General features: G+C 42.1%; 1 protein-coding gene across 3 annotated transcripts in view; it reads left to right on the top strand.

Annotated features, from left to right (window-relative positions):
* ercc5 (excision repair cross-complementation group 5) overlaps positions 1-13687 on the top strand; it is an 82562-nt gene that overhangs the window by 56449 nt on the left and 12426 nt on the right. For all 3 annotated transcript variants that reach the window (XM_085998671.1, XM_085998672.1, XM_085998674.1), the window contains 6 exons: positions 57-358; positions 3993-4112; positions 6535-6748; positions 9406-9550; positions 10825-11027; positions 12767-12849. In XM_085998671.1, coding sequence (XP_085854797.1) covers positions 57-358; positions 3993-4112; positions 6535-6748; positions 9406-9550; positions 10825-11027; positions 12767-12849 — 1067 coding nt within the window. The remainder of the gene's footprint in view (positions 1-56; positions 359-3992; positions 4113-6534; positions 6749-9405; positions 9551-10824; positions 11028-12766; positions 12850-13687) is intronic.

Here is a 13687-nt window from a genome sequence, read left to right as displayed (position 1 = left end):
TTTCTCAATTTCCCCTCTCTATTTCTAAATAGTGATATCTTTGTTTTGATGTTCAGGTAGCTTCATTGAAGTTATTGTTGACACCAATAAGATGGACCTGCACAATGACCTCTTCCCTCCTGATATCTTTACACCCTTGATACCTACAACTGAATCCACACCAACGCCTAGTGGTAATGTGCAAGTTATTTTGGAAACTATGCAGAGAGTTACCGAAAAACAATCACAGACTTTTATCCATGATCAAATGGAAGAAGTTGAGAAAGCTGATCAACAGGGAATGAAAGTGGAGGCAGACCAGCACAAACAGACAAATGTGGGAGAAGCCACAACAGATGAGTGGAGCGATCTAGAGCTGGTAAAGCTGAACTAACCTTCATGTTTTTATTTTTATTTTGTTCAAAAACTGACTGTAGTGATTAAACCGAGGTCCCTTAGGTGAACGTAAAAGATCCCATGGCACTACTTGAAGAAGAGCAAGGGAGCTGTCTTGGCCAATATTTATCCCTCAACCAGCATCACTAAAACAGTTTAATTGGTCATTAATTTCATTACTGTTTGTGGGTCTTTGCTGTGCACAAATTATCTGCCGCATTTCCCTACATTACAACAGTGACTACACTTCAAATTATTTAATTGGCTTTAAAGTGCCTTGGGATGTCCTGAGGCTGGGAAAGGTGCTATGTAAATGCAAGTTCATTCTTTTGCTTTCTCTCTTGGTCTCTCTGTCTCTCTTTCTCCCTCTTATACACCCCCCCACAATTCTCAGATGCCTCTTGATTGGGAGCAAGGATCCATGAAGCAACTTGCTGCAGGGAGCTTGTAGCTTGGATACAGTGCTGTGGTGCCATGTCTCTAACTGTTGTCTTGGATGGAGAAAGTAGGTAATGCAGGGAGGCTGTCAGATGCAAATTGGGGAGAACTTGCACCCCTCTCAAAAATAATTCCATATTATAAAAATTAATTTGTACAGTTGAGTAGATTAGTGTTCTGTTAATATGAACTGTTTCTGGAAGGATTTTATCAAACATTACAAACCATTCTGTTCATCAAGGAGCCCATGTGAGTGGCCAATGCAATAGAGAGGCCATTGTATTGGCACATTATCATGGGCTGATAGGCCAATAGAATGGCCACTTGCTGCAGGAACAGGGTAGTTAACATCAGCGTCGAGGCTGAGAAACATGGTCCTGGACCAGGGCCACAACAGTGGCTCATAAGGGTCACAGTTGGCTGGAGGACCATATAATGGCCCAGAAATTCGGGTCTCCACGGGTGAGTACGCATGGGGTACTCACCCGTAAGCCCAATGGAAGTGCCGGTTTCCTGCATGCACTGCGCATGCGTGGGAAACCGGCACTTCTGTTCCCCTGAAAGAAGGGGTTCAGAGGTGGAATGCGTGCGCAGGAGAGGCAGCGCGTGCGCATCGAACTTACGTTTTTTTTGCAGGTTTTCCCGGGAGGGTAAGTCTCCAGGAGTTACACTTTTAAAAAGCAGGCGCAAGGGCTGCTTTTTACAAGGTAAGTGGTGAATTAATTAAAATTAAAACATTTTTTCCACAGGTTTATTATTTTTAAATACTTTAAAGAAAGGTAAGTTTATTTTTAGCCCTGTTAGAAAATGTAATTCATTTTTTCAAAAATTTAAATTATTGTTTAAATTAGTTATTTCATGTAATTTATAGTTTATTTTAAAAATGTGATTTTTTTAAAAATTTATTTGAAGATTTAGTGATGTTTTGGGGCTTATAGTATTTATAGGTTTGACAGGTCTTCCTGTCAAACTTATGAATGAAGCATTCCCTGCTACCATTGGCTCTCCATGGCCCACGTGATCCCAGGGGACGCATCGAACTAACTGCGCCCCTGGGATACGCAAGCACTGCGCGCCGGCAGTTGAAGCAGGCCCAGGATCGGAATCCCACGCGGGCCCACAGCACAACGGCCGGCGCGGTAGGTAAGTGCAGGTCGGGGGCTTGCACCCGCGGGAAGCCCCCGACCCGAATTTCTGGGCCAAAAAGCACTGCTGACCTGAAGTAACACAAGACATGTAATGGTAAGATGTAGATGCTGTCCCAAACTGGGCTGCATTTCTGATTTCAGCTGTACTACTCCAAGGAGGTAGCAAGCAGAAGCCAGGTGTCTCCCTTCAAGGGCCACAGAAAATAAGAGGAACTGTCATCCCTGGGCCACTCTCATGTAACTCTCTCTCGCCAATTGGTTACAGAGCAGCACTGTTCGAGGTCTGCGGCAGGTTAGCTGCCTGCCCTCAGCCACCATTGGCGTATTCCCCGGAGAAGCTGGAGAGAAAAATTAGAATTTTTCACTTTCGGTATTTATTGCCAAGGCATTGTTTAGCAAACAACATTGTGTATTATCTGCAGGTTTGTAAAAAAAAAATGAAGCATTGTATATTCTAATTTGCCATTCTTAAATCAACCATTATTTTTTAAGGAGTGATTATTTGCACCGCATTTTTGACTCTGTGCACGCGCACTCGATCCGGTCGCACATGTGCAGTACCCAACGGTGCTGCAGCTCCGGCCTACACTGCCACGGTTCCTTCTGCTCCGTGTGGAGAAGGTCAGGAAATCTGTTGGTGGTAAGGGTAGGGGGGAAAGAGGGTAGGGGGGTGAAGAGTGAGAATCGGGAGGGGGCTGGGGAAGAGGGGATCGGGCGGGAGGTGAGGATCAGGAGGGGGTGGGTGAGTATTGGGGGCAGGGAGAGGATGCGGGGGGGGATCATCGGAGGGAGAGGATGGGGGGAGGGAAGAAGGGAGATCAGGAACTCTGGGTGGGGGAGAATGGAGTGAACCGTGGGGATGAGAGCAAGAACGTAATCTGGATGGGAGGACGGATGATGTCCTCCCCCACCCTGCCCCCCCCCGGTTGATTTCTGTGAAAGCCATGTGCATGTGTGGCATGTGACATCGTTGGACTGGATGAAATCCAGAAGTCACGATACTGTCACTATTCATTTCCTACCCAATAAACCTGTTCACACAACATGCCCTATCAATGAGGGGAGGGAGAAGGTCAGGAACCTGTTGGGGTTGGGGGGATCAGGAACTTGTTTTGTGGGGGTGTGGGGGGGAAGAGAAGGTCAGGGACTCGGGCGGGGGGGGTGGTTTGGTGGCGACAAGGCCAGAAACTTGGTGGGGGTGGGGGCGGCGGTCAGGAGCCCAGGGATGGGGGCAGAGGTCAGGAGCCCAGGGGTGGGAACAAGGTTAGGAACTTGTTGGGGAGGGAAAAGGTTAGGAACGTGTTGGGGAGGGAAAAGGTCAGGAACTTGTTGGGGGTGTGGGGAGGGTCAGGAGCCCAGGGGTGGGGGGAGGGTCAGGAGCCCAGGGGTAGGGGGGGAAGGTCAGGATCTGTTGAGGGGGGTCAGGAACTTGTTTGGGGGGGAGTGGGGAGAAGGTCCTAACCCACGAGGGTGAGCCCTGTCTGTTCTCTGAAAGCAGTACTGAGTTCTATCTGGAGCCTGGCAGTCAGCATGAATGGATCAAATTACACATTGCAAAGTACTTGATTACTCAGGCAGGCAGGATCTAATTACACATTCCAGACAAACTGCTGGGTGTGTCTTGTCCTCCAAGGGGACCAATCGGAACTCTGGTGTTGCAAATACACACTACAGGAAACTTTGTGATATCCGGCACCGACGGGACCGAGCTGTTGCCGTCCCATCAAAACTGCCGGACAAACCAGCGCTAATGTTAAAAGATACGGAAGCTTTTGAGCTCCTTATCTAGCAACAAACCCTGTTGCTTACAGCTTCTAAACAGTCGGCCGTAGCTTGCAAGCGTCTCTGTAGCTAAGCAACAGCTTTAGCTAGACCTTGCAGAGCCTGACTGGTGGGAAAAAAAAAGCAACGAAAAGAAAAAAAAACTTACTGAACCGACTCCTGAATTTTGCCGGATAAACCAAAGTTTACTGTACCTATTTTTTTTTTTATTGATTCCATACTTTTTTAAATGTTTCCTGTACGTTACAGGGTGAAATAGAGGATCTAGAGAACAACTTGTTTGTAGAGCAGTCTGGCCTACAATCTCGGAAGCAACAGCAGGAGCGTATTGCTGCCACTGTCACAGGACAGATGTACTTAGACAGTCAGGTAAAACAATAACCTTATGGTGCACTAGTGATTAATCTAATCCCTAAACTGAATAATAGATCTTGCTTTCATAATGTTAAATAGATATTTGAGCTCAAATAGACTTTCTTTCTTTCTTAGACTAGTAGAACCAACCAAAATAGAATTCTACAGTCTGTGTTGATTCTTTGCTGTTTACTTGAAGCCCCTCTTTGGCTTCTCCATCTCCTGAACAAAATGGCCCGGATTTTGTTGTGAGCGGTGAAGGAATGGCTTTTGCCATTCATATCACGTGCAGTTGCCCACAGACTTTTATTGGGCTTGTCAGCGGGGATTTCCACTCTTCAGGCGTCTGTTTGAATTTAGTGCCTTCTACAGGCGATCTGTGAACAGGTTAAGCAGCAGGGAGGCTGTTCAGTCAATCGGGTTGAAGAATCTTCACTGAGACACACAGACAGCAGAGCAGGAAGTAAAAAAAAAATTACATTTAAATCCATGAATAGAAAGCAAAATAAAGATTGGGACATACACATGGGATTTATGGAGACACATTAAATATAAAAACAGAAAAACTTTTTTTTTTTAAATGAAGAAAAAATTTCAGGGCCAGAGAGGTTGTTCAGCAGTATATATCACTTATTACACCGTTAAAAACTCAAGTTACTCCTGATTCTACAAGCTAAATTTTCTCTTAGTTTTTCATCTGAGCGAGAATAGTGGGCAATTAGCCCAAGTTCACGCCGTAACATTGATTTCTGTGCCGATTCCGTCGGCAAACCCTGCAACAGTGCAGCCTGTGGAGGAGCAGGGTATCACTGACATTCCTCATTTAACTGTGCATGTGTGGACGCCAGAAGTTGCTGTCAGTTTTACCCTGTAATAACGGCGAGCGCTAATGGCCTCGCCGTTATTAGTACAGCAAAATCCAGGCCTTTGCATTTCTGTTGTATGTCTCTTGCTTTTACAACCAGGCAGCCTCCAGTACTAACTCAATGTAATTCAAAGTGAATGTTTCCAAGACTAACTGAATTCAAATGCCCTTTCACTTTAGTGGATTATTAATTTAAAAGTTTTTCTTCATTTAAAAAAAAACTCTTCACCTTTAATTTTTTTTCAAATTTATTTTACACATAAAATAAAATTAAGAAAAAGTTATTAAACTATATACTGGTAGAAAATGCTTTTTCTTGAATTTTGCAAACGTTCAATTTTCTCCAGATTTCTACCCAGAAAGTGTAATCTTCCTTCCCCACCCTGAATTTACCTGCTTCTAATTTTTTTTAATTGAAAAAAATGTAGGAAATTTAAAGTGAAAACAATGCTAATTATTTTCAGTCATTATTGATAGATTTAAGAAAAAACACCTTCACACTTCAGAGTGGGTTTCCTGGTTTTCCGAGTATGAAGTACTGTAGTGATAATGGCTCGGAATTTGCAGTCAGCGGCGAAGTGACTGCACTCGCCACTGACCGCGAAGAAAGCGGCCCACAAACTGTTAGCGGGCTTCACCTTTCTGATGTTAATTTCATTCTGGCGCCAATTCTAGGGGATCTCTGGTGTCCAGCAACAGTGATGTCATCAAGCAGGCTAAGCAGCAAATCACATTGAAGAATTCTCAATGACAGCAAACCAGGAAATAATTTACCATTCACTTTTTATAATTTTACATAAAGCAAAATAAAGATTGGGACATACACACAGGATTAAGGTAGAAGCTGAAATAGCATGAACTTTAAAAAATATTAATTTTTATTACTTTAAAAATCTATGGAATTTTTACCATGCAATGGAGAAAATAACATTCCACAAATATAAAATTAGTTTTTCAGTGCCAGAGAGGTTGTTCAGCAGTAATTATGACTTCGTATGACATTTAAAAACTCAGTTACACCTCATTCAACAAGGCTCAACTTTTTCCATGGGTTTGTACAGCGAGAATAGAGCGTAAAAAGTGGAAGTTCCTGTCAATTCAGTAATTTTCCAATTGTTTTCCATTTGCGAGGACCTCAACAGCACACCCTGTGGAGGAGCGGGGAATCACTGACAGCACTTCAGGATTTCTGAGTTTGACTGCGCATGTGCAGACTCCAGAACTTGCTGTCAGGTTCATAGAGTTATGATGGCGAACGCTGATATCTTCGTCGTCCTTGCAACCGCAAACTCTGGGCCAGTATCGCTGAAATTTGCTGCACCAAAATGCTTAGAAATTTCAATTGACAGTAACCGACCTATGTTTTATAGTGACATGAAGTTGAACGTTTAATATAACTAACTGTGAAGTTTAAATGCAAACTATGCCAGAAGCTTCATACTGTGGCAGTGTAGGTTTTTATGATGGCTGTTTTTAACCTTTCAGACTGGGAAAGAGTTAAATTATTACCTTTCAGCTGTTGTAAAGTTTTAATTCATGCTTACTGCAAAGTTGGCTGTGTCCTGTTTCTAGGAGTTGTTGCGAATTTTTGGTATTCCTTATATTGTTGCTCCCATGGAGGCAGAAGCACAATGTGCTTACCTAGATCTGACTGATCAGACCAGTGGGACTATCACTGACGACAGTGACATATGGCTGTTTGGAGCACGTCACGTGTATAAGAATTTCTTCAATCAAGACAAGTTTGTGGAGTATTATCAGTACATCCACATTCATAACCAATTGGGTAAGCAAGATTTTTGTAAATTATTAAGTGTAAAATGAAGCTCCTGGTCTCCCAGATTGGTTTTGATCGCGTGAGAGGTTCTGATAGGAATTTTCCTGATCCTTTTTCCCTTTTTGCCTGTTTTTCCCCCAGATTTTCTGCTTCCATTACTTGGGGGGGTGGGGGTGGAGTAGGGGTAGGAAGTGTTTAGTCGTGATGCTCCAGGCATCATGAATATGGGGCAGGTGAGATGGACCAGCTGATCTTTTCTTGCCTGTCATTTTTGTATGCTCATAATTAAAACAGAACTACTTTATTTGTTGCTTTCAGCCTTATGTATGTAAAAGATATCTGGTAAGATTAATAAAGGATTCAGTTACAAAATCTGGTAAAAGGATATATAGTGCTAAGTTAGAGATGAGATTTTCTTCAGTTATTTTATTTGCATTGCAGATTTACAATGGGTTGAAATCAAACTCTGCAGTATTAGTAACTGTTAATGCATTTGTATGAAATTCCTTTGTCCAGTATTTTAACAAGACATTAACCTGGTCAAAATTAATAGGTTAATACCTTTGTTAAAATAGCTGATAAAGGATTTCCATGCAAACAATAATGTGTTTTTTACTAAAATTGCAAAATATGACTTCCACCCATTTGTGTCTATTTGGAGATTCTGAACTCCAGGCTCACTTAAATTTTGAAATGGTCAGTCACGCTTCCACTGAGAATTTGGGTGCAAAGGGGTTACATTGAAGGATTGTGTTCAAAGTGTATTCACACCAGTTTTTTAAAAAAGCACAGAGATCAAAGGTGATTAAAATGATCATGAACAATGCTTGGATGTTGTTTCTCCAAAGACTTTAAACACCAAGTGATTCATTAGTCTATCTCAGCAACCGATGAACACCTCACATTCATTATGCTGGGAGGTCCCTAATCACGAGCACTCACCATTGGTTTATCTGGCATAGACCTTCCTTTTCGGTTTGTGAACACAAGGTAAGATATTTTTTTTTAAAAGGACAGAGACGCAGACAGTCATTCAAGTTTGTGCACTGAAAGCTGCAAGGGCAGTCTTTCACCAGGCTTGGTAGGACAATGCAGGAGGGTAGCTAGGAGTTAGTTTGTCTAAGTCAAGACACTGCAGGGAAGCATAGTGTGTTTATTCATTTTTGCTTAATAATACAAATATAGCGATACTGATAGTCCGATCAGAACTCTGTTGCTCTGAATGTTCACATGCTGTAAAATAAAGCAGCTTAAGAATGAATATGTAGCCTCGTCTCACCAGGTATTTTCTTGATCCATCTTTGAAAAATATTGGGAGAGGTGCGTGGGGGCCGTGTGTAAAAGGCACAGTTGTCCAGATCACAAGAGGGTACTATTGTTACACCTCTGGGTTATGCTAGAAGTGGATATTGGGCGGTGTAAATCTACTTTGGACATGAGTCATGAAATCCACTTACAGGAGTGATTGAACCCGAGAAGGTATCTGCGGCAGATCCTTCAGTCAATCTAATTGAAATGTTATCACTGTTGCCAAAACTGTTTTATGTTATGAAGCCACTAAATTCTAATGGAAAATTAACCTGTAAGATGGCTTTTAGCCCTTTACGTTACCTAGGAAATAATAAAATAATAATGTTTGTTTCATGATACAGCATTGTGGGTGCTATCCTACCGTAAAGATAAATATAATCAACATTACACTGACAATAACAAGAAATACAAAATTAGGATTCAGCATATTAATCTAATGCCCCAAACACTTGACACTAGCTAACTTTGCAATATTTTTGAAACCATTCAGCAATATTTTTTGGGGAGTTACACAAGGTTAGTAGTTACAACAACTTGCATTTATATAGCTCCTTTAAAGTAGTAAAACATTCCAAGGTGCTTCACAGAAGCATTATCAAACAAAATTTGACACCAAGCCACAAAAGGAGATATTAGGACAGATGACCAAAAGCTTGGTCAAAGAGGTAGGTTTAAGGAGCATCTTAAAAGAGAAGAGAGAGAAAGGGAGGTATAGGGAGGGAATTCCAGAGCTTGGGGCCGAGGCAGCTGAAAGCATGGCCACCAATGGTGGAGTGATTTAAAATAAGAGATGTGCAAGAGGCCAGAATTTGAGGAGCACAGAGATCTTGGAGGGTTGTAGAGCCGGAGGAGGTTGCAGAGATGGGGAGGGGCGAAGCCATGGAGGGATTTGAAAACAAGGACGAGAATTTTAAAATTAAGACATTGCCGGACCGGGAGCCAATGTAGGTCATCGAGCACTGGGGTAATGGGTGAACCGGACTTGGTGCGAGTTGGGATACGGGCAGTAGAGTTTTGGATGAGCTCAAGTATAAGGAGGGTGGAAGATGGGAGGCCGGCCAGGAGTGCGCTGGAATAGTCAAGTCTAGAGGTAACAAAGGCATGGATGATGGTTTCAGCAGCAGATAAGCTGAGGCAGAGGCGGAGTCGGACGATGTTATGGAGCTGGAAGTAGGCGTTCTTGGTGATGGCACGAATATGTGGTCAGAAGCTCATCTCTAGGCCAAAAAGGACACCAATGTTGTGAACAGTCTGGTTCAGCTTCAGACAGTTGCCAGGGAGATGGATATTTCTTTGTTTTAATACAGTATTTCGGGCAACAGTGCAAACAATTTTGGCAAATGTCTGTGTTTCAGGCCTTGATAGAACAAAGCTGATAAATCTTGCCTATTTGCTGGGCAGTGACTACACTGAGGGGATCCCTAGTGTGGGTTACGTAACAGCAATGGAACTGCTGAATGAATTCCTTGGACCTGGACTGGAGCCTCTTATTCACATTCGGTAGGATATAATGTGCTTATGATTCATCACAATTCCTATCCTGTTGACTTTTTCTGGTCAACAATAAGAGCCTGGAATGTGAATTTGATACAGCCATTTGGCCCTTTCAGTTCATTCCTTCCATTGTCCACATAACATTTACCTTACCATGGACTTTATTCAATAATTTTAATCTCATGAGGAAAGTGAGTAATAAATTCCAAAAAAGAAAGCTCTGTGAATTTTTTTCTTGAGCTTGCTAAAATTAACTTACAAAATTCCAGTTTACTAGGCTAGCAACCTACTTTAGTCAGCCCTGACCAGTTGCAATCTACAGACAGCGTTCCCACAGTTACAGCAGGATTGTTAAATAGTTATGCTCAACTATGCTCAATTATGTACTTGATCATCTATATCTATATTTATCATTGTAACCTACAATTTTTATTATGTACTAAATGGAACAGTGTAGAGCCAGCTGAACAGCTATCTTAATCATGCGCTAGATATAAATAACATATTGATGATTTGTCCGAAATTTACGAGTGAGGTTTTTAGGAAATATTAATCTTACAAACGTGGCTGTGGAAAATACTACTACATTGTTCCTCGTCCTTCAGTCCTCATGACAAATGGCATTCTGCAGCTGCCTTCTGTCAACTGTAATAGTTGGACTGTTTTCACTAAATCCAATTTATTTCAGTAGTGAAGCCCAAAGATAATATGAATTTTTAGCGCTAACATCGTATAAACACAAAGAAACTTTTCAATTCATTGTCCTCTACTGTACAGAAATAAATTAGGACTTGCACATGCTATGCTAATTTCATATTCAAGCCTTATATCAGCACTGACCATTTAGATTTGAAAGCTTAGAACTGAATTTTATTTCTGTGCAGTGGCCAACGTTGAAGTTCAAAAGTATAATGTTTTTTGTAATGCTTCTATAAAGTCACAGAATTAAAAATTCATATTAATTCCATGCTACCAATGTATTAGGTTCTGTTGTGGTTGTATCATGACCCTGTGAATTTGGTACTTAATCCATACTTGGCAGATTTTTCATAAGACAGAAAATTACAAAGTAAACTATAAATAGAATTGTGAACAATTGAGTGTTAAATTTCTTGTGAGCCTATTCTTTGCCTGGGAGTTACTTAGTCAGCTCAGACAGAGTGTGTGTGTATTATATTTTATTTATTTATTTTATATATATATTTATTTATAGTTCTATGAAAAAGCCACATTAATTAAGGAGTGTTAAACATGGAGTTAATAAATGTCTTGTCTTTCAGAGACTGGTGGACTGAAGCCCAGAAAAATAAGAAACTGCGAGACAATCCCAATGATACTAAAGTGAAAAAAAAACTGCGTCACCTAGACATTTACCCTGGGTTTCCAAATCCAGCAGTGTCCGAAGAGTATCTGAAACCAGTTGTAGATGAATCTAAGGGCTCACTCTCCTGGGGTAGACCAGACCTGGATGAGATCAGGGAATATCCTTTTGTACAAAGACATAATAAAAATAAAGTAGCATTTTCTCATTTATAGAGTATAAATAAATTTTACTTACCATATTTGTCTAATTAACTGCTATTTCTCATATGTATATATGGTCTTTTCTATTGAGTGAGTTCTACAAGCAGTCCTGTATGAACTGGATGGTAAAGAATATAGTGACCTCATTGTGGCATCAGAAATGTGGATACTCTGAGAATCTGGTTGTTCTTCAGGAAGAACCAGTTTAGAATTGTGGGGGAAGTGGAGTTGTTGGTTAGGTAGGTTTTGTTCTTCCATTGAGGTAGTTGGGGATGTCCAGGTCTATCATTGAGAATGTGCTCGGTATATATCCAGGAGTGGTGAGGGAGTTGTTAGATGGCTGACTCCTCCTGGCCCATGTGCTATATTGCTCAGCCACCACATTGTCTGCTGAAGGACAGGAGGAAAGTCTTTATACAGGTCTAGGCAGCATTAATCAAGGAAGTCCTACCTGCAAACTTAGAGGTGGTTGACTATATCTTCATAGGGCTCCAAAAGTGTCCAGGCAATTACACCAGGATTGCACCCCTTGGTGCCCTCCAGTGCTGACGCTGGTGAAGTTTGACAGGGTTAATGAGAGGGTACCTCATTTGTCTGGGGCATGCAGGTGCAAGTGCCACTTTGGGTACATCTCCAGTACCCACCTGCTTCATGCAGCTGGAAAATCTGGCTGCCTTTTACGGGGCGGGGGGGGGGGGGTGCGGGGGGAGAATGCCCAGATTTCCCACCCAATCCCCCATCCCATGCAGATTTCCATCAGTCCCCTGTGTAAACAAAAATAAATTTTGGTCAATCTTCGGGAGGTCCAGACCACTTCCTGTGCAGACACCGCCCCAGGAAGTCCATTACCGCCTACCTGGATGCCAGTGTACATCATCTCACTTGATATACCAACCTCCAGTTCTACGCTGATTCCTGAATGAGCCAGGTAAGCAGGAACTCTCAGCATAGGGAGCTCTGCCCTGGACAACACCCACCTTGTAAGTGGTGGGTGGCACTTCTGCCCTCTAATACAGGTGGAAAATGGGTGGAAACTTGGCACAACCCAAGTCCCTGCCGTTTCCCACTGGTTTCCACGGGAGCTACAATGGAACGCCAGCCCCCATGGATTTTCAGGGCCTTGTGTTTAGAGGCCACAGGAGAACTGCCACATCTCTGTAGGGAACATAACCGGATGATGCCTATTTGAAACTCCTCCCATACTGCAGCAGCTGACAACAATGCCTCTTGACTTAAAGGTCAGCAACACTCCTTTAGTCCCAAACACAAATTGACCAGCATCAGCATGGCCCACCTAGACTGAGCCAACCCAACCTCAACTGGAAAAGGCCCCAGACTGAAAAAATATGGACAATATTAAATATATGGTCACCTCCATCACAGCCACTAAGCCCTTTTGGTTAACTCTGCATTAATCAAGTCTATGGCCCTGCCTGCTTTGCCTTCCCTCTATCTTGATTGACAACTGTCGGATTGGCCACCCAAATGTAAAGAAATAGAGCAGTGATTTGATGTTGGATAGCCAGGATTCACAGGCTGTAGTTTTGAGCATCGTTGCGTTAAATAGAATATAATTACCTGAACTGCCCAGTATGAAGGGACAGGTCAACGGCAGTTCATTTGTCGCATTCATCCACCTGTTTAGAGTATTTGACAGTTTTTTTCAGTTTGTAAAATATATCTTTAACTTTGGCAAATTTTGTGAGAATCGTTTTGGATGGACCAGGAAGAAGACTGACGAAGTTCTTTTACCTGTAATGAAGCAACTCAATACCCATCAGGTATGTCTTAACTGAACAGCGATAAGTATTTCATTGTAGAGAGTCATTTTGGGCACTTTGAGGATATTTGAATATTAAGCACTCACACAGAATCTATAGTTAAGCGAAGTTTTTAATGAAGCTCAAAAGGGACATGTGTCACAGTGAGTCACAACACAATTCTTTGCCACTAGGTTCTGGTTTCTAATCCAATGCTGAGAGAGAAGTCCCCTTTCCCTGATGGCTCCTAAGTGAAATAGATTTGAGGACCTTTAATGGAGGCAATTACAATACATCGGGCTTTCCCCTGCAGATGGCAAATACTGTAATTTGAGAAATGGTTTCCTCCAGGGTCCATTAAAGTTTTTTAAAAAAATTCCAACATTTGGAGAAATTTAAATGTTGGGTCTCCTATGTAGTGGTAGAAACCTTGAGAATTACATTTGACTATATATGTAATCAGGTTCAATTTGCAGTATTTATTCCAGAAGTATAAAAATGTAGAAACTTGTGGCACTGGTAGCTAAAGCAATGGATATATCTGACTCCCAGCCAGAATGGTGTGAGTGTGAAGTTGCATGTCACAGGCCAATTTGACTCGGTTGGCTACCTTGTGTTCACTCTCAGCTAAGCTCCAAGTGGAATATAATTTAGAGTGCAAATGCTCCATCTCAAGGGGAGGAAAATCTGCCATTTGCATCTGTAAAATTATATTTTGACTTTTTAGGAATTTAGAATAGAACCATAGAATGGTAACATAAGAAATAGGAGCAGGAGTAGGCCATTCGGCCCTTCGAGCCTGCTCCACCATTCAGTGAGATCATGGCTGATCTTCTGCCTCAACTCCATCCACCGGCCC

Source organism: Somniosus microcephalus, chromosome 10, assembly GCF_052327205.1.
Source record: "Somniosus microcephalus isolate GS21.2 chromosome 10, FLI_Smic_1.0, whole genome shotgun sequence".
Lineage (NCBI taxonomy): Eukaryota > Metazoa > Chordata > Chondrichthyes > Squaliformes > Somniosidae > Somniosus > Somniosus microcephalus.
Note: the sequence above shows the minus strand (reverse complement) of the source record. Positions and strands in the feature narration are given on the sequence as shown.